This window comes from Scomber japonicus, chromosome 22, assembly GCF_027409825.1.
Source record: "Scomber japonicus isolate fScoJap1 chromosome 22, fScoJap1.pri, whole genome shotgun sequence".
Lineage (NCBI taxonomy): Eukaryota > Metazoa > Chordata > Actinopteri > Scombriformes > Scombridae > Scomber > Scomber japonicus.
The window spans coordinates 8153923-8175005 of record NC_070599.1 but is presented as its reverse complement, the minus strand read 5'-3'; the positions used below and the strand labels follow the sequence as shown (position 1 = coordinate 8175005).

Below are 21083 nucleotides of genomic sequence, written 5' to 3'. Positions count from 1 at the left end.
GCACCTGGTACAAAAGAAAGGGGAAGGAGGAGCTACAGTATGTGACACAGTCACTGGAGGCCTGTCTTTGCTTTCTCTCTTGTCTGTAACCACAGGTTTTTTTTTGCTCAAAGATGTTCCTGTTTTTGAAATATATATCTGGATAAATGTTAAAAGAAACATATTAAAGAAATTTTCCAACTTGCACTGCTATGACAATAGTTAAATGCTCCTGATTGCAGCACTAGCCACAAAAAAGGTATTTGATCTTTGTGTTTAACAATGCAGAAGTACAGAGGAAGTATATTTGCTTCTAGTTGACCTGAATTTATGTCTTTGTGCAAACAGTGCAGTGGAAAAAAGTCTGCCACAAGACACACTGACTGCTCAAGCTTATGGTCTGTTAGCCAGCTAACTGTGTCAGTAACAGTTTCTGACCTATTTAACAGCTACAGTATGAGAAACAACTTAACTACAGAACACACATGAAGGAAGTCCAACTTGAATAGGGAGTGGCTTTTTAAAATATGGATGAAAGACTCTACCTCAAAACAGCTTCTATCAAAATTGTATATCAACTGCAGTTTGGATGTGAAATGGGCAAGAAAAAACACCAAAACAATTATGTGATAGTGTTTTATTGTAAATTGTGCTTTCCTAAATGCACAGTTTGCAGTTTTGGAGCCAAGCCAGTAATCAATTAACTCAAATGAGTCGAAGGGCCTCCTAACAATTTCTTTTCAACTTTTGCTTAGCCTGTTTCACAACTTTTAAAGTTTTTGCACTGTTTGGCCAACACCAATTTCTTCAGAAATGATCAAGCAGCTGGTACAGTAATTAGACCATTCCTATATTTGTTATCAACCTGAAGAGCCACTGGCAGATGAACCCATCTGCTAGTCAGCCTACAAAATAAACAACAGTGCCATGGGAGTCAAAGTCTGCAGGCAGACTCTCCAGAAGCTGAGCCATCACAAGACTTCTCCAGAGCCTGTTACCCAGGTAACCTGTGATACCTTCGAGAAAAACTCACCCGAGGAACGCCGCACAGGTTTCCTACTGGACTGACAGCTGCTTGGGTTCCAGCGGTGTTCGCCTAGCCACTTAACAAAATAGGCTCAGACAACTTCTATCATCTGCTTATGACTGGGTTGGTGTCAAACTGAGGTCTAAAATTAATTTAGAGTTTATCTCACTATTAGTTTAACAGTCTGTAACCATAGGCCCTAGATTACTAATAGACCTATAATCTTCTACAATCTTTGATTCATTAGTGTGTCCATTTCAATAATAATTAATACATTTTACATTGTTTTCTATCAGTTACCATTGCATTTAACCAGAAGTTGTACTTAATACATTTCTTAAATTTCACCCAGTGGTTGTCTGTGTGTTCTTTTGGAGCACAAGATGGAGACCTTTTAAATCAAGAAGTAATGGCTTCTGATTTGAGACAATTTTTTTTAAAGATTTATTTTTGAGATTTTTCTGCCTTTATTTTAGTCAGTAACTAGCATAGAGGCCAACAGGAAACAGGGATGACCTGCAGCATAGTACCTGGCCAGATTTGAACCAGGAATGCTGCCTTTACGTGGTATGCACTCTAACCACTCAACCACCAGGGTGCTTCTTGAGACTAATTTAATAATAACTATCATCATAGTAATTGATTTCATAATCACATATGAAGAATACAGCTTGTTTTTACAAATGGAAATAAATTACCTTAAAGCACAGAGCATATTGCGAGTAACTCAATCTCTATTCCCCCATTCAAAAATAGACTTGAGCGTACACTGCTCTACACTGTCCTCTAGTGTACAGCCAGAGACTTGATCAACACCAATTGCTCATGGGGGTTCATAGAAAAAAACAATGATAAAGAAATACACAATATCTTTAAAAAAAAGAACATTTACAATTAATGCACTATAAAAGTCACAATAGTTTTGTTTGAGTTTACTGTAATGTCTTCTACTGTACACTGTCACTTGTTGGCTGTGAGTTCAGTGTCAGTAGTTATGTGCAGTTAAGCTCTCTGTCAGTAGGGGGCAGCAGTCCACCTGCATATGTCACTATGCAGGACGTCAATTCATCATGATGCTTTTTAAAATATAACTATAATCAACACTTTTGGTTTATCTGATCACATGACACACATACTGCTGTGACCACCAGACAGCTAAAATTGGAAAGATGTGTTTTTTTTAGGTGAATGCACCACAGAGAGAGGCTTAGGAACTATTTGAACATATCAAATACAGACCCTTGTAAGGCGTGTCCTGTTTGCTCATAATGCAATGTAGCCACCCACCCACGGAAGGATATGTCTGCATTGTGGTCAACTGACACTACCCTTCGTTCAGAATGCTCCACTCCTGTGGTTGCAGTGAATGGACTGATACACAAATGAAATGCCAAAACTTACAAACTTCAGTGCCACACTCAGAAAAGAAAAAGACCTCATGATCACATATTTGTATAGTTTGGTGGGTGTTTTGTTCAAAAGTCTACCCTTTCTCTCTCACACACATTAAGACAGTGAGGTGTTTTTGAACGCTGAAAGCCAATTGACTGAGAAAAAAAAAGATTGCTTGTGAATTCCCGCTCTGGTCAAGCTCTGACACTGAGTTCTATGCAAGAGGTTTTTTCACCCCCTCCTATCCCCCTGCCCCCTCCCCTCATAACAGGATGTCTATGTGGTTTTTATTTGTGATGCTGTGATGTTTCTTGTTTGTTTCAGTTGCTTCACTACTACGCCTCGTTCTCTCAATGCTGCACTTCTGATATATAGTTTTACTTTCATGTCTTTCGGGTGAAAAGCCAATACACAAAGTCACACTTTTAACATCACATAAATGAAACAACAATGATACAAATCCATCCATATTAATTACACCTCTAACTTAAAGCTGTTGCATCTGTTATAAAAGAAGAAGGAGGGGGAGGAGCTATGTGACAGTCACTGGAGGCCTGTCTTTGCTTTCTCTCTTGTCTGTAAACACAGGTTTTTTTTGTTCAAAGATGTTCCTGTTTTTGAAATATATATCTAGATAAATGATAAAAGAAACATATTAAAGAATAATAATGCAAACACAAACAAATCAATTTTCCAACTTACACTACTACAGTATGATGATACCAATAGTTCAATGCTCCTGATTGCAACACAAACCACAAAAAAGGTATTTGATCTTTGTGTTTAACATTGCAGAAGTACAGAGGAAGTATATGTGCTTCTAACTGACCTGAATTCACATCTTAATGTGAACACTGCAGTGGAAATTAAGTCTGCCACAAGACACACTGACTGCCTGAGCTAGTGGTCTGGTAGCCAGCTTACTGTGGCAGTAACAGTTTCTGACCTATTTGCAACAGTTATGAGAAACAACTTGACCACAGCAAACAAATGAAAAAAATCCAACTTCAACAGAGTGCCAAAGCAAATAATCAATTAACACTGTTCTCTAGTGTACAGCAAGAGACTCGATCCACACCAGTTGCACCTCTGGTCACCTGACCTATTGGAAAAGAGCATGTCGCAAGTCAAATCAAACCAGTCAGCTTAACCAATCACAAACAACCTTCGTCTCCTATAAGAGTTAGGTGTATTTGTCAACACACAGAATACAGACTGCAGAGCTTCAGAGATGATATTACTTTAAATGTGTTTAAATAAAGGAGATCAGTCACTAGAAGCATCATTAAATGCACAATAGAGATGAAGAATCTTAGCACAAGAAAGCAGGTTTAGTTTGGACTCTATGGAAAAAATTCTGCACTATTGTGTTATGTGCAGACCTTTTTCTGCTGAATGTAGGTGTTGTCTCTGAACCCTTTACTGAATACCCCATTAAACTTGAAAAGTGGAGAGAAAAGGATGTTCAAGTTCTAAAGAAGAACACTAACAATTAATGCACTGAAAAAACTACAACAAGTTTGTGTGTCTTTACTGTGCATCTTCTACCGTACTTGTTTGCTGTGAATTAATTCATTGTCAGTAGTTATGGGCAGTTAAGCTCTCTGTCAGTAGGGGGCAGCAGTCCACCTGTGTATGTCACTATACAGAATGTCAATTCATGTTATATCATGATGCTTTAAAAAAAACTATAATCACCACATTTGGCTTATCTGATCACATGACACACATATTGCTGTGACCACCAGACAGCTAAAATTGGAAAGACGTGTTTTTTTTAGGTGAATGCACCACAGAGAGAGGCTGAAAAACTGTATTGGAACATTTCAAAGACAGACCTTTGTAAGGCGTGTCTTGTATGCTCATAACGCACCACAGCAATCCGCCCACAGAGGGATGGATCTGCATGTGTCGTTGTGGTCCACTGACATAAAAATCTTGACTCTACCCTTAGTTCAGAATGCTCCAGTCCAGTGGATGCAGTGAATGGATTAATACACGATTGAAATGCCAAAATCTACTAACCAAATTTATAGGGACTAAAATGAGATCATTCTTTTAATGCTTAAAAGTTAAAAAGTAGTGGCAAAAACTCATGATCACATATGTATATGGTGTTTTGTTCAAACTCAAAAGTCTGCCCTTTCTCTCTCGAACACATTAAGACAGTGAGGTGTTTTCGAACACTGACAGCCGATAGGATGATGAGACATTTTTTTCTTTCGTTTGAATTCCCGCTCTAGTCAAGCTCTCACACAGTTCTACACAAGTGGTTTTTCGCCCCCTCCTCTCCTCCTGCCCCTCCCTTCATAACAGAATGTCTGTGTGGTTTTTATTTGTCATGCTGTGATGTTTCTTCTTTGTTTGTTCCATTTGCTTCACTACAACAACTCTGTTATGTCGCTGCTGCACTTTTGATATATAGCCTTACACTTTCATGTCTTTTGGGTTAAAAGTCAATACACACAGTCACACTTTTATCTTCATATAAATGAAACAGCCATGGTAAAAATCCATCCACATCAGTGACACTGCTAACTTGAAGCTGTTGAACCTGTCATAAAAGAAGGAGGAGGAGGAGGAGGAGCTATGTGACACAGTCACTGAAGCATGTCTTTGCTTTCTCTCTAGTCTGTAACCACAGGTGTTTTTGGTTTTGTTGTTCAAAGATGTTCCTGTTTTTGAAATATATATCTGGATAAATGTTAAGAGAAACATATTAAAGAATAATGATAATGACAGCACAGTGGAAATTAAGTCTGTTACAAGAAACAATGACTGCCAGCTAACTGTGACAGTAACAGTTTCTGACATATTTTCAACAGTTATGAGAAACAACTTGACCACAGCAAACAAATGAAGAAACTCCAACTTCAATAGAGTGCCAAGCAAAACATCAATTCACTCTTGGCACAAGAAAGCAGCTTTTGTTGGGAGCATATGGAATATTCTTAATTATGTAATGAGAAAGAAACCTACTAAATGTCAATATAAGAGGTCAAATCAGAGCTTCTCATTTCCTTTTGCGCAATCACTGACAGCCACAAATCTGCAATACTTTGTTAAATGCAGACCTTTTTCCGCTGAATTTAGGCGCTGTCTCCGAACCCTTTACTGAATACACTGTGTAAGTGTGACTTACACAGTGTGTGTGACTTTACTGTGCATCTTCTACCGTACTTGTTGGCTGTGAGTTCAGTGTCAGTAGTTATGTGCAGTTAAGCTCTCTGTCAGTAGGGGGCAGCAGTACACCTACATATGTCACTATACAGGATGTCAGTTCATGCTACATCATGATGCTTTAAAAAAAAAATTATAATCAACACATTTGGCTTATCTGATCACATGACACACATACTGCTGTGACCACCAGACAGATAAAATTGGAAAGACGTATTTTTTTTTTTTTTTTAGATGAATGCACCACAGAGAGAGGCTGTAAAACTGTATCGGAACATTTCAAAGACAGACCCTTGCACGCCGTGTCCTGTTTGCTCATAACGCAACTTAGCAATCCGCCCACGGAGGGATGTGTCTGCATTGTGGTCAACTGACGTAAAAAACTTTACTCTATCCTTAGTTCAGAATGTTCCAGTCCAGTGGATGCAGTGAATGGACTGATACACAAATGGAAATGCCAAAACTTACTAATTTCATAGGGACTAACATGAGATCACGCTTTTGATGCTTAAAAATAAAAAGCAGTGCCACACAAAAACTCATGATCAATTATGTGTATGGTTTGGTGAGTGTTTGCTCAAACTCAAAGTCTACCCTTGCTCTCTCTCACACATTAAGACAGTGAGGTGTTTTCGAGCACTGACAGCCGACCCACTGATGAGAAAAAATAAATTGCTTGTGAATTCCCGCTCTGGTCAAGCTCTCACACTGTGTGCTATACAAGTGTTTTTTCACACCTCCTCCTCTACCCCTGTCCCCTCCCCTCATAACAGGATGTCTGTGTGGTTTTAATTGTGATGCTGTTTGTTTGTTCCAGTTGCTTCACTACAACGCCTCTGTTCTCTCACTGCACTTCTGAGGTATAACTCTACACTTGAATGTCTTTTGGGTTAAAAGTCAATACACAAAGTCACACTTTTAACATTATACAAATTACACACCAATGATAAAAATCCATCCATATCAGTGACACTGCTAACTTGAAGCTGTTGCACCGGTTATAAAAGAAGAAGGAGGAGGAGGAGCTAAGTGACACAGTCACTGGAGGCCTGTATTTGCTTTCTCTCTTGTCTGTAACCACAGGTTTGTTCAAAGATGTCCGTGTTTTTGAAATATATATCTAGGTAAATGATAAAAGAAACATATTAAAGAATGATAATGCAATTTTCCAACTTGCACTGCTATGGTGGTACCAATAGTTTCATGCTCCTAATTGCACAAGCCACGAAAAAGGTGTTTGACCTTTGTATTTAACAATGCAGAAGTACAGAGGAAGTATATGTGCTTCTAACTGACCTAAATTCACTTCTTAATGCCAACAGTACAGTGGAAAAAAAGTCTGCCAAGCCATGTTAGTCAACTAACTGTGACAGTAACTGTTTCTGACCTATTTTCAACATCCAGAGAAACAACTTAACTACAGCAAACAAATGATGAAAATCAAACTTATCTTGTCCACATGAGGCCATTATCAAAGTACAGTGTGACTTGTAATTTGTGACTGAATCCTAAAAATGGTGAGACGAGTCGTAAAAGATAATTCCTGGTGTCGAAAACCACAACAGCTTCAATGTTTCCTACCACCTCCCATAAACAGCATAACATTTCAAATGTGCCATCCCCAAAATATGCAACTGGTTTCCAAAAGTTGATTGGAAAAAAATGTCTATGTTTTGGTGGCCAATGTGAAGTTCAAATAAAGGTTTCTAACTTAAAGCATGATGAAGTTATAGGACTTCAATCGAGAGTGGCTTTTAAAATATCTCTGAACAAAAGACATCACCTCAAAATAGCTTCTATCAAAATTGTATATAATTGCATACACTTCGGTGATGGTTTCGATGTGGAAGTACAAAACACACAAACCACACACACACACAAAAAACTATTGTGGGATGGTGTTTTGTTCTAAATTGCCCTTTAAAAATAGCAACCAATCCAGCATCACCAAACTAAAAGCTATCCTGTGGAGTTTTTAGCAGTGGGACTTTATTTAGTTTGTATTGTGTATCCATACAAGACCGTACATACACATACAAGAGCAGTGCACATCACATCCTGTCAGTTTCATACTAGTCCAGCGATCAACAGTTGCCAGCAATAACATACGTAGAAAGTTCACAGAAATACAAACAATGCATGCATGTCGTTGCATTTTTGATGTGGAATGAAATGCATTTGACATATTTATAAGAATTTAAGGATATGCATACGTTTTTTACAAGTTGCGTATTAAGTCATTTTGCAAAAGCAGCTCAAGATGACAATGTGGCTTTCACAGCATCTAAACTTGTGAAGCTTGCAACAATGTATGCAGCAGCTCTGTGTGGTCTTGTGGGGGAAAGAGACACTGCAGGTTCCAGAAATAATGAGAGGCTACTTTCATCAAAGACATCTTTTTTGAATAAAGGAAGAGCTCTTTTATTATTTAAAGAGCATCAAACGAGAAATCAAACCAATGTTCCAAACCAAAGTAAAAAGGTTCCTCTAAACACCCTTTTTTTAGCACAAAATAATATTGAAGAGATCACACAGTCCAGAGTTGTGCTTGACTGAAACCATAGTGACCAGTTCCTCGAATGATACATTTCCACCTTGTTTGGTTATTCTAACAAATTTGATTTGTTCATTTTTAGATATTAGAATGTTTCAATTTAACTTTGAGTCAAGTGAGAGACAGTGAAGAGTAGGCCGTCCCACTGTCACTTCTCAGGAAGTATGGGTTCAAGAGAAGAGTGTTGGTCAATCATGTCTCGTATCTACTGAGTAAACAGCCTTAAAGCTTTCACCACAGCTTTGTTCAAGCATGTACATACAGACCGCAAAGATCAAAAGACATATTTGAGTCACATGCAGCAGCCTGCTTTTGCTTAGCAAAGGTCCCTCTGCATCAGTTGACAGTGCACACAGGCACATCTTTCAGGGTGCGGTTGAGCAAATTAGACAATAAAATACAAAATTGTACCTAAACTGCAAGAACAGATACAGATATCAACCAAATCAGATTTCTCATGCAAACAGAAACTGGACAATTAAACAGTACAGACACACGAGTGCAGACAAGCAGTGGAAACTTTTAACCACGTGCTATACTCAAGTACCTTTAGTCCATAAATTCACCCCTCTGTAGCAGAGACACTTTTAAGGGGCGGTACCTGTTTGTTTCGATATTTTAGGTCATGTGCTACTTTAAACTTTACCACCACCTTTTTGTCAAGGCCTGCACTTGAATGCACCACTATACATGGCCATTTTCTTGAAAACAACCCTTCCTTCGAAATTAATTATGATGCAAAAAATGTAATTCTGACAACAATCAATCACATTTTCATGAATTAATGATTGAACAAAACCAACAGCTGTAAAAGCAGAAAAATGCATTTGTCAGCCTAAAACACTGTAATATGTTTTAGGAAATGGTTAGGCTGAGTGAGGCCTTACTTCTGAGAACAAAGCTCAGCAATGCAGAGCAGAGCAGAGAAAAACAGGATCTAACAAAAACTGATCTGAAAGCAGAACTAAAATACTAAATGAATGAACAAGCAAATGAGGTTAAGAGATGGGCAGGGGAATGAGGAGATCAAACAGGAGAAAGGGAAAGAAGTGGATAGGCTGGGGAAAAGACTGGGAAAAGGGCTGGGGGTAATGAAGTTGAATGCAGGGCAGGTGTGGAGGGAAAAATAGGCTGGGGACACATAAGGAAAAACACAGAAAACCAAAAACCCAGAAAGAAACAAAAATAGTTTAACTAATAAAGACTTTACTTAAATTATATCATGCCAGACGTTAAAATATACAACTCAAAACAGCATACTCCAACTCAGTCCAGTCTGAGCATAAAGAGAAAAGGCTCAGAGTCTCTGGTGGATCAGAGGAGAATACCAATAAAAGAACACCCAGAGCCAGACTTTGAAAAGACCATGAAAGGCTCAATGTCGGCTCAGTTGGTCCACCACTTTGGTCTTTGGATTGCCATGAAATGTTGTTCATCCATTCATAGTCACCTGAAGATGAAACCAAATGTCTCTTCCTCTAGTTCCACCATGAGGTTAACATTGTTTTGGTTCGTGGTTTTGAGGGAAAATGTGTCCACAATTATTTGATGGATTGGCGATTACATTTGGAACACACATTCATGTTCTCCTCAAGATGAATTATACTAACTCTGGTGATCCTCTGCCCGTAAAGGTTCAAAATTAATAACATTTCCATCAGGCTCATTTGTTGGCTTTGTCATTGTGGTAGCATGCTTACATTAGCAGTTGGCTGTTATCTGTTTATTATTCACAAATAGTTGAGAAATGCTTTTACATCCTCCAGTGGTAGTGTTAATGCATACAGTACACTTAAGCAGACAGCACTGCTTGGTGATTCCCCCCATGCATTTGATTGAGAACTTTCCCCCATGTTTTCACCATGTGCCCATGTATGGCAGAGGCCAATGTCAGATTAGAGAAAACTAAAAACAGTTTTTTCTTCTTTCTATCATCTCACAACCCTTCATATTTATCTGGTTGACCCCTATGTTGAGAACCACTGGACTAAACTAGCTAACTGTATTATTTATTGACTGTATTACATTACAGACTGGAAATTACATGTGATTAACCTTAAGCTATCAACATTAACTTTAAAGTGTTTACATGGTTACATTACTTGAGCTGATCTCTTTCTGCCTTCCACCCTCACACTTCCTTTCAACCCACTTAACCATTCAAGCATGCCCATATCCATCACCACAGACACTCTTATCACACAGTATTCCTATAATTAATGAATTAAAGACTGGAGAGTACAGTGTTTTGTTTTCAATGGAGGTAAATCACCTCTAAGCACCATACATACTGTGGGAAACCCAATCTCTATTCCCCTGTTCAAAAATGGACTTGTGAGACTTTCTTTTTCATTGTCACACCTGCCGTCCTCTAGTTTACAGCAACAAGAATATAACAAAACAGATTCGATCAACACCAATTGCACCTCTAGTCACCTGATCAGACTGATCTTCTGGAAAAGAACAAATCGCAAGTCTAACTCTAAACCAATCTAGTCAGCTTAGCCAATCACAAACAGCTTTCGTCTCCTATAAGAGTTGGGGTGTGTTCGTCGACACACAGATTACAGACTGCAGAGCTTCAGAGATGATACCTATTTGCCTTCTGCTCGTATTTCTCAATCATTTATGTGAGTATTTTACACATTTTTCTCACTGTTTCTTCTTATAGGAAAATAAGTTTGAGGAATTTTGTGTTTTTTAAAAATTGTAACTGATATATTTTGTTTGTTCATGCAGGTCAGGTGATAGCTGTTCACAAGTCCTCAGCTATAACTCAGGATAATGGTGTCAAAACAGCCCAAGTTGGGGAACATGTAATTTTGCAATGCATCTGTCAGGAAGAATCTGTAACTTTTATCTTCTGGTACCAACAAACTCTGGGAGGCAAACCTCAGCTCATATCATCGCGGATGAAGCACCAGACAGAATCAGAGATGAACCCAGATTTTAAAGAGAGGTTTCAAGTTCTTGCAAAAAGTGGAGATGGTACCAATAATCTCAGTATCACAAACATTAATCTATTGGACTCAGCGACATATTACTGTGGGATTTTAGAATTCAATGCAATTGAATTTGGACAAGGAGTCTTCCTTCACGTCAAAACATCTTTTTCCAACATCCAGGCTGTTGTCCATCAACCACCATTAGAACCACTTCGGTCAGGAGACACTGCAAATTTGAGCTGCACAGTATACACCGAGCCATATGCTAGGGTGCAGAGCTTCTACTGGTTCAGACATGGTGTGTCTCAGCCTGCCGTCATGTATCCCAGAGAAGGACAATGCGTAAATATCTCCATGGAAGAGCCTGTCAAAAAAAGATGCAATTTATACTTCTCCATAGAGTCTGTGAACTCCTCTAATACTGGGATCTACTACTGTGCTGTGGCCTCCTATGGGGAGATCGTTTTTGGAAATGGAACAGAAATCAAGATCGCGGGTATGTGGTGGCAGTTGATGATTGTTTTTTTTTCCATTTTGAAAAAGTCATAAATCAAACCCTTGAGTTGATTGTGAAGTAGGATATATTGATATATTTCTTCTCCTGACTGCATGTTAGGAAACTCAACTGAAGTCTCCCTTCTCCTGGTGTACTTTCTGAGCACGACATTGGCAGTTTTCATTATCGTGCTCCTTGTCTTGGTTTTCGTTGTGCACAAGTTGAAAAAAAACCTCTGCTCTGTCTGCAAAGGTAAGATTTTTAAGAATCAAGGTTTTCAAGCTGTTGCCATGTTGACCTGGCTTAATCACTCCTATATTCTCATATTGCAGGAACTGTTTCTCATCTGACATTTTCTCCAGCCTCTGACAATGTGGTAGGTGAAATGAATGTATACCAAAAAGCCAAATTCACTCCTATAGAATCAACCATCATAATGTTACCCATTGTTGATCTGTCATTATCAGAGCCAAGATGCAGCCAACCTCCATTATGCTGCTCTGAGCCTAAAGAAGAACAGTGAACAACACCGTCAAGAGGACAACGTGGAGAGCGTTTGTGTATACTCAAGAGTAAAAAGTAGAAAAGTGTGAAGTGGAACTTTGCATGTCAGCAATTCACAGGACTAAATGTGCAATGTAAAATAATGTAGAAATAAAAAAAATAAAAACATTTTAGCACAGTGTGTTTGCTGTTTTTATGGATAAAACACATTCTGAAAGCGTCACATGGAGAAACCTTTTTGTAAAAACAATATCGATATAGATAAAGACAAAGCAGTCTCATGAAAATCCCCTATGATCTATTAATACCTTCTTCTACTTAGAAACATGAGCAGAGTTTGCACCTTTTATGTAGCCAGCTCTCACTTTTCACTCCTGTGGTGAAGGTGGTGTGAAGTACAGAGAATAAGTTTCCATTGATGGAAACGCAAGTCCTAGCTTTACACAGACCGGCTTGTAGCCTTCAGGCCACAGCGTCTTACATCTCGGCGAGCCCTCGATCTCACAGGATTGTGCACTGTGTCCTAGTTGCACAAAAAAAACAAATGATAGAAAGGATTTTTACTTACCTTCTGCACCAACAGCTGAGATGTATTTGCTCAAAACTGCTCTTAGTGGAGCTTTCAGCCTGCTCTCTCTTTCTACAAATAACAACCAAAATGTTCCAATCGTTTATAACCCTTGTACAGTTCCACTATTTTAGTTCCCTAAACCTCATGCCCAAACTTAAACCAAAGCTATACTTTCCAGGCACTACTGTTTTGCAACTTTTTTGAGGAAGGTTACATTTTTTGCAGGTCAATACATTTATGTTTTTGGGCGTTAACGAGCTGAAGTATCGGGTAAAGTCATATTGAACAAAAAAATACAGGAACATTTCGAGTGTTGTGTAACAAAGTGGTTTAATAACTTCTCCTTCACTGATTCTTACATTAGAAACTGTACTAAAGGGGAAGCAATGGCTACCATACATTAATACTGTATTTAAAGATTTGTAATGAAATATTTTTCTGCTGCTGTCATCATTAGAGACATGATGTGCATAATGAACAACTTTCTTACTGTTGACACAAACAAATACTAGGTATTTTCAATCATTTATAATATACTTCATTTGTAATGTGCTAACATTACAAATACAGCACAACACAAATAATAAATAGTCATCTACTGTAAATCCAACTGTAAATGTCCGTAAGAAATAACAATATAATAAGGCCACTATAAGGAGGTCAGGGGTCAACCTCTACATTATTACATCAACATGTGTCTTTTGTCACAACACAGATTCTAACTGATGAATAAAAACACTGTTTAGTTTCAAGTTTCGATTTATCAGCTTGGTGTCAGGGAGAAAACACATAATATGCATGTTCTATGAAATCAGTAAGAAACAGCAGGTCTTCTAATAACAAACCAGGAGTAGGGTCAAGAAGAGGGGCGTTGATCAGATCTGGTCAGATTTACCAGTGTTTATGGTTGTGCCCCACTTCTTCATATTCCAGCCACAACCACTTTTGTACAGTCTTATGTTAAGACTACACAAACTAGGCTAAAAGTAAGAAGTACAGAAGATGATTCCATTGTTTTCTCACGTAGATGATCATCACAGTCCTGTGAACAAACTGAACAAACAACTTTGCCCTCCTGGCACCAGTCCTTTCGAAACCACACATTACCACTGTAGGGGGCACTGAACATGTGATCAAAGTTACTTTAACAGGCTTTTCTGATTGGGCGATCACACACAAGATTGTTTCTGAAAAGTAGAGGAAGTGCAGAGATTCTCTCCAATGATCACGGTGGTTACAAGAAAATGACTTCTCCAATTTTTGCTTTGTATGTGACATGCCTGCTCTTGGGGAGAATGGGTAAGCCATATCTTTTAAGTTTAGTTTAGTCTATATATCAATATTTTTGATTTGCTTCGCCATACATTAATGTATGTTACAATATGCTCTCCTAACTGTGCATGTGCTTGATCTCCACTTTCTCTTCAGCTCATATTGCAGCTCTGAAGCCATCATCATTTTCACGCTTTGTATCAGTTAATGTTGGTACAGACGTGACTTTGGAATGTTTCTATCAAGATACTGATGCAGTGATGTTTTACTGGTATAAACAAACTCTGGGACTGCAGCCAAAGCTGATGTCTAAATTCTATAAACGTGACAAAAATGGCAGTCTTCAGGGTGAATTTTTGAGCGATCAACGCTTAGAACTGGAAACCAGCCATGGTAAAAATCACTTGAAGATCTCAGGTGTGCAAATTTCAGACTCAGCTACTTACTACTGCATAGGAGGGTATTCATATGTGTCTGATTTTTTGGAGAGTATCATTGTCAATGTAAAGGGTTCAGGTTTGAACATCCAAGCTTTGGTGCATCAGTCGGCATCTGAGAGCATCCAGCCAGGAGGCTCTGTGACTCTGAACTGTACAGTACACACTGGGACCTGTGATGATGGAGAACACAGTGTTTACTGGTTCAAATACTCTTTAGAATCTCATCCAGGACTCATTTACACACATGGAGGCAGGAATGATCAGTGTGAGAGGAACACCAACACACAAACACACACCTGTGTCTACAACTTGCCGATGAAGAGTCTGAATCCTTCTCATGCTGGGACCTACTACTGTGCTGTCGCCTCATGTGGACAGATACTGTTTAGAAATAGGATCACGTTGGGGTTTGGGCGTAAGTAACTCTGCTGACAAAGGTGGCGACATTTTTTTAAATAGTGGTTACTTCATAATCAAATATGAGGAAGAAAGAAAGAAAACTCAGTCTGGATGTCTCCTAATGTTTGTATGTGCAGATGAGGAGAACTCTCTTGTCTTGGTGTATATCTTGAGCGGAGCGTTGGTTTTCGTCATCATCCTGGTTGTCTTCTTGGCTTACACAGTATGTAAAATGTTGAAGACAAAGAGCTGCCAATGCACAGGTAGGCTAAACTAACTAAACATTTTTCATTTCATGTTTCAGCTGGAAACATCAGCATTGATGCATTAATGTGCATTTCTGCGAGTGAGTTTAAATCTGACTTGATTTGCCCTACAGTTTCCTGCTTGTCAGATATCAGTGATAGATAATTCAGAAGAATGGGGTCATTACTTTTAGTTTACATAATCAAACTATATTTAAAAACGATGTTTTGTTGTTTTTTTCATGAGAAGACTCGCAAGCAAGATCATCATTTGCTTTGGCTTCGAATGCAGAGGTATGTATATGTTAAAATGTTCTGTTTTTTCAAGGCTCTAAGGTCATTGTAACATATTTTACAGAATTTTGGGAAGTTATTACTAAGGAAGTTATCTTTTCAGGAAGTGTACATTGATTTGCATGACAGTGCACCATGCATGACGGAGATGCTTTCTCGTCAATGCTTGTCTGTATCAATAACAAGATATACATTAATATGGAAGTTAACTGTTATTCTTTTTACCAGGGCAACCAAGATGCAGATAACCTCCATTATGCTGCTTTAAACGAGAGCAACTTCAGAAGATCAAGAAGACAGAGGGATGACACCAGGACTGAATGTGTGTACTCTAGTGTGAGACAGTAGAGCTGGACATTATGTCTATAGGTGTAGAAGTTAAGGATTTTACCCCTATGAACTGAATATAATGTAACTAAATAAAGGCTTTTTTTAAGAGTTATAGTAGAGGGTTTCTTTCACATGATCTGTTTTGTCAAAGGTGCTATATTTCCACTCTCACTATACCTGCAGTTAACAATGTGCAAAGACATGACCACACACATAAACACATCTCGGTGGTGTTTGTGGGGTCAGAGAGAGTCTGCAAGCCCGGAAAATGAATATTAAAGTCCTGTGCTGTCTACTTCAGTTTTAAATTGCTGCATTTCTGAATGCATAATGTTACATTATTTTGCAAAGAAAAGTCATCATCATGTGACAGAAACACTATGAGCTTGTTTTTGCAAACATCCTTCATGTCCAGTACAGATGATTCCATTCCAGGCATGCAGGTACACTCAAAAACACCAGATCCGGCCCTCTAACAGCAGGGCAGCAACAACACCCTTCAATATTTATATTCTGAGTACAATCTGCCACTGACACTGCCTATTGGTCTTGTTTAAGTTGTTCACAGTAAATCTGCAGATTGCACATCACAAACCCAGAGGTGTTCTTTTTTTAGCCTGTGTGTGGTCGGCAGTTGAAAGATTCGCTCTCAATAAACTCTGGTCTTCATTGGACTCTCTGCTTTCTTTGTCTTTGTGGTTTCAAGCAGGAAATCTGCTGTGTTTTCATGCACAGCCGCCCACAGTATAACTTTAATGCCCTGCCTGTTTCAAGCAGATCAGAAGACATGATTATAGCAATCAAACTATTACATTAAGTTGTAACGATTAGATACTCTGTTATCACTTTTCATATTGTTTCATATTAAGGAGCTAAAACAGGGTTCAATAGTCCAAAACCAATGAAGTGGTAACTAGTGACTTGTTACATCAGGTATTTATACCTGCCAGAGCTGTGCAAACACACAGGCGTTACATTCACTCTCATAACAATCAGTAGCCATGACTGTGCCATGTGTGCTTGGGTAGGAGTAGGAAAAGCAATGAACATCCCCACATCACAAACTACTGTTATATATGTTACCAATAACAACAAAAGACAACACTGTATTTACTTTGTTGACATAATGAACATGAACATAATGTTAGAGTACACCAACACACCAACCTTTGGCACTGGCAACATAATCCCACACCATCTCACAGTTTAAAGTGAAACTCAAAGCAAAACACTTCAGCATTACGCATTGCTTCATTACTCATATACAGACGGTTTTCAAAGAGCCACCCCCCATATTCATAGCAACTGGACCTTACAGATGGTGACTACATGAATGGAGTAAAAGAGCAGAAATTAGATAAGAGAAACATTTCTCCAAAGCCCTGTTTGCATTCCTCCTGTTCATACAACTAAAGTAGCCTACATTTCTTAAAGTACATTATTGATACAAACCATCACAAATAAGTACTACCTTAACTATATAATCCCTATGAATGACTATATGGAAGTATATTATAAACAGGAGGTCAAAGGTCAATTTTAAATACTATCCATTATTGCTAAAATGTGTCTTTTGTAACATAACAGATTCTAACCCATAAATAAAAACACTCTGATAGGGTTTAAGTTTAAATTTACCAGATCGGTGTCGGGAAGGAATGAAAAATTATATGCGTGACCTATGAAATCAGTAAGAAACAGCAGGTCTGCTAATACCAAACAGGGAGCAAGAGGAAGGGTGTTAATGGTCAGTTGTCTATCTTGTTCCTGCTCTTCACATTCCAGTCACAACTAGTTTTACGTTGTCTTAGTCTTATGTTGAGATTGCTCGAACCAGGCTAAAAGTAAGAAGTCTCCTTCATCTATAGAGCAGATACAAAAACAACTCTGTCCTCTTGGAACAAGTCCTTCTTTAAACCATACATTAACACTGTAGGGGGCACTGAACATGCGATCAATGTTACTTAAACAGAGTCTTTCCTGATTGGTCGATCACACACAGCCTTGTTTCTGAAAAGCAGAGGAAGTGCAGAGATTCTCTCCAATGATCACGGAGGTTACAAGAAAATGACTTCTCCAATTTTTGCTTTGTATGTGACATGTCTGCTCTTGGGGAGAACCGGTAAGCCATATCTTTTAAGTTTTGTTTCCTTTATATGTAAATATTTTTGATTTTGTTTTGTCTCCATTGATCTACATTTTCCTTTCAGCTCACATTACAGCTCTGAAGCCATCATCATCTTCACACTTTCGATCAGCTTATGTTGGTGAAAATGTGACTTTGGAATGTTTCTTTGAAGATAATGCTGCAGTGATGTTTTACTGGTATAAACAAACTCTGGGACTACAACCAAAACTGATGTCTAAATTCTATAAGCATGACAAAAATGGCAGTCTTCAGGGTGAATTTAAGAATGATCCACACTTAAAACTGGAAACTAGCCCTGGTAAAAATCACTTGAAGATTTCAGGTGCAGAAAATTCCGACTCAGCTACTTACTACTGCATAAGTGGCTATTCATACGTGTATGATTTTTTAGAGAGTATTATTGTGAGTGTAAAGGGTTCAGGTTTGAACATCAGAGCTAAGGTCCATCAGTCGGCATCTGAGAGCATCCAGCCAGAAGGCTCTGTGACTCTGAACTGTACAGTACACACTGGGACCTGTGATGATGGAGAACACAGTGTTTACTGGTTCAAAAACTCTGAAGAATCTCATCCAGGACTCATTTACACACATGGAGGCAGGAATGATCAGTGTGTGAGGAACACCAGCACACAAACACACACCTGTGTCTACAACTTGCCGATGAGTCTGAATCTTTCTCATGCTGGGACCTACTACTGTGCTGTCGCCTCATGTGGACAGATAGTGTTTGGAGACAGGATCACGTTGGAGCCAAAGTGTAAGTAACTTTGTAGCAAAAGTGGCCACATTTGTTAAATAGTGCAGGTACTCTATAATCAAATGTGATGAAGAAAGAAGGGAAACTCTGTGATATCTCCTAATGTTTGTATGTGCAGATGAGGAGGACTCTCATGTCTTGGTGTATATCTTGAGCGGAGCTTTGGTGTTCACTATCATCCTGGTTGTCTTCTTGGCTTACACAATATATAGAATGTTGAAGACAAAGAGCTGCCAATGCACAGGTAGGCGAAACTGCAATTCCTTGTATTTGGTAGAGTGATATTAAATGGCAGTAATGTTAACATAGCAAAGATTCATATTTTAACATGCTCATTTGTGCATTGAAGAACATACACATACCATGGGAATATACTGTATATTTTCATGTCATGTTTCAGCTGGAAATGTCATCATTGCTGCATTAAATGTGCATTTTGGCTTCAAATTCCTAGTTAAAAAAATGTATGTGAGTTTAAATCTGGCTTTATATCTTAAACACTACTTCCTTCCTTCGCTGTTTCAAATTTCAATGATAGATAAATCAGAAGAATGTGGTTACTTTAACGATAAAACTAAGTTTAAAAGGAGTTTTGAAACAGGCTTCTTTTGTACTTTTCATGAGAAGACTCGCAAGTCAGATCATCAGCTGCCTCGGCTCCAAATGGAGAGGTATGTATATGTTAAAGTGTTGTGTTTTTCAGTGCGTCAATGTCATTGTAGCATATTTAACAGAATGAAAACCAAGCCCAGGGGATAAGAAATACAATTAAAAAAGAGCATAATTTGTTAACCTATTACAAATAGTATGGTAAACGCTACATACCCTTGTGAAGGTTGATTGTAGATTGTAAAATGGTCCGGAATGGTAATTGATGATTGATTGACTGAATGATTTTCGTGTTGTTGTTGTTGTTGTACTGATTTGGATTATAAACTGCATAAAGGAAGTTCATTTTTTCAGGAAGTGTTTATTGATTTGCATGACATTGTACAGAGCTTCCTGATACTTTCTCGTCAATGCTTATTTGTATCAATAATGATTCATAAACGAATACGGTAATTAGCTTTTTTTTTTCTACCAGGACTACCAAGACGCAGATAACCTCCATTATGCTGCTCTACGGGATAGCAAGGTCAGCAGATCAAAAAGACAGAGGGATGACACCTGGAATGAATGTGTGTACTCTAGCGTGAGACAGTAGAGCTGGACATGTTTCAATTGTACTTTGTGTCTGTAGAAGTAGAAGTTAAAGATTTCAACTGAATGAACTGAATATAATGTAACAAAATAAAGGCTTCTTTTCAGTCACAGTTGAGGGCTTGTTTGATGTGATCTGTTTTGACAAAGGTGCTATGTTTCCACTCTCACTATACCTGCACAGCAACAATACCTTTCAACATGAGTACAATCTGCCACTCACACTGCCGGTTTTTCCTCACAAATTGTTTACATAAATGTGAAGATTGTACATTACAAACCCAGAAATGTAAGGATCTGGTTTTAACCTGTGTGTGGTCGGCAGTCGATAGATTTGCTTTCAGTAGACTCTGGTCTTCATTGGACCCTCTGCTTTCTTTGTCTTTGTGGTTTTGAACAGGAAGTCTACAGTGTTTTCATGCACAGCCGCCTACAGTATAACTCTAATTGCATCTCTATTTCAAGCAGATCAGAAGACATGATTATAGCAATCCAAACCAAAGTCCAAAACCAATGAAATGGTAACTAGTGACTTGTTACATCAGGTATTTATACCTGCCAGAGCTGTGCAAACACACAGGCCTTACATTCACTCTCATAACAAACTACTGTTACCAATACCAATTTACTTTGTTGACATAATGAACATGAACATAATGTTAGAGTACACCAACACACCAACCTTTGGCACTGATCACATAATCTCACATCATAATATTGAATATTATAAACAGAAGGTCAAAGGTCAACTTTTGTAACATAACAGATTCTAACTGATGAATAAGAACAAACTTAATGTTGGGGAGAAAACACACACATTATATGCGTGACCTATGAAATCAGTAAGAAACAGCAGGTCTGCTAATACCAAACAGTGATGAGAGTAAGGTCAAGAGGAGGGGTGTTTATGGTCAGAGTTGCCTATCTTGTCTTTCCTCTTCACATTCCAGCCACAACCAGTTTTATACAGTATTATGTTGAAACTACACAAACTAGGCTGAAAGAAGTCACCTTTATGTATACAGTAGATGATTCCATAGTTTTCTCATGTAGATTCATGCATGTTCAACCACAATAACTATGAAAGATGATCCTCACAGTCTTCTTCTTCTTCTTAAGCTAATATTGGTGAAGACGTGACTTTGGAATGTTTCTATGAAGATAATGCTACAGTGATGTTTAACTGGTATAAACTAACTCTGGGGTGCTGCCAAAGCTGATGTCAAAATTCTATACATGTGACAAAAATGGCAGTTTTCAGGGTGAATTTAAGAGAAATACTCACTTAGAACTGGAAAGTCATGGACACTGTATCCTCAAAGAAACAAGTCAAAGTGATCCCCAACCAG

At 38.4% G+C, this 21083-nt stretch overlaps 3 protein-coding genes across 3 annotated transcripts; all 3 read left to right on the top strand.

Annotated features, from left to right (window-relative positions):
• The first annotated feature begins 10719 nt into the window (after positions 1–10719).
• LOC128383981 (uncharacterized) lies at positions 10720–12166 on the top strand. Its single transcript, XM_053343561.1, has 5 exons — positions 10720–10762; positions 10872–11573; positions 11694–11825; positions 11906–11949; positions 12041–12166. Exons 1-5 carry the CDS (start codon positions 10720–10722, stop codon positions 12164–12166), a joined length of 1047 nt encoding a protein of 348 aa, XP_053199536.1.
• Positions 12167–13892: 1726 nt separating this feature from the next.
• LOC128383982 (uncharacterized) lies at positions 13893–15646 on the top strand. The gene is made up of 5 exons (XM_053343562.1): positions 13893–13947; positions 14077–14775; positions 14897–15022; positions 15255–15298; positions 15527–15646. Exons 1-5 carry the CDS (start codon positions 13893–13895, stop codon positions 15644–15646), a joined length of 1044 nt encoding a protein of 347 aa, XP_053199537.1.
• Positions 15647–17695: 2049 nt separating this feature from the next.
• Positions 17696–19835, top strand: LOC128383812 (uncharacterized). The gene is made up of 5 exons (XM_053343400.1): positions 17696–17750; positions 17839–18534; positions 18653–18778; positions 19162–19205; positions 19619–19835. The coding sequence occupies exons 1-5, from the start codon at positions 17696–17698 to the stop codon at positions 19736–19738; spliced, it is 1041 nt and encodes a 346-aa protein (XP_053199375.1). The 3' UTR covers positions 19739–19835.
• Positions 19836–21083: the final 1248 nt, after the last annotated feature.

Excerpts from the sequence above, each read along its gene's own strand:
- LOC128383981 (XM_053343561.1), top strand. The coding sequence starts at position 10,720 with ATGATACCTATTTGCCTTCTGCTCGTATTTCTCAATCATTTAT. Across the intron at positions 11,574-11,693 it reads AACAGAAATCAAGATCGCGG|GAAACTCAACTGAAGTCTCC; the intron begins GTATGTGGTGGC and ends ACTGCATGTTAG. Across the intron at positions 11,950-12,040 it reads CTCCAGCCTCTGACAATGTG|AGCCAAGATGCAGCCAACCT; the intron begins GTAGGTGAAATG and ends TGTCATTATCAG.
- LOC128383982 (XM_053343562.1), top strand. The coding sequence starts at position 13,893 with ATGACTTCTCCAATTTTTGCTTTGTATGTGACATGCCTGCTCTTGGGG. Across the intron at positions 15,023-15,254 it reads AAAGAGCTGCCAATGCACAG|ACTCGCAAGCAAGATCATCA; the intron begins GTAGGCTAAACT and ends TTTCATGAGAAG. Across the intron at positions 15,299-15,526 it reads CTTTGGCTTCGAATGCAGAG|GGCAACCAAGATGCAGATAA; the intron begins GTATGTATATGT and ends TCTTTTTACCAG.
- LOC128383812 (XM_053343400.1), top strand. The coding sequence starts at position 17,696 with ATGACTTCTCCAATTTTTGCTTTGTATGTGACATGTCTGCTCTTGGGG. Across the intron at positions 17,751-17,838 it reads TCTGCTCTTGGGGAGAACCG|CTCACATTACAGCTCTGAAG; the intron begins GTAAGCCATATC and ends TTTTCCTTTCAG. Across the intron at positions 19,206-19,618 it reads CCTCGGCTCCAAATGGAGAG|GACTACCAAGACGCAGATAA; the intron begins GTATGTATATGT and ends TTTTTCTACCAG.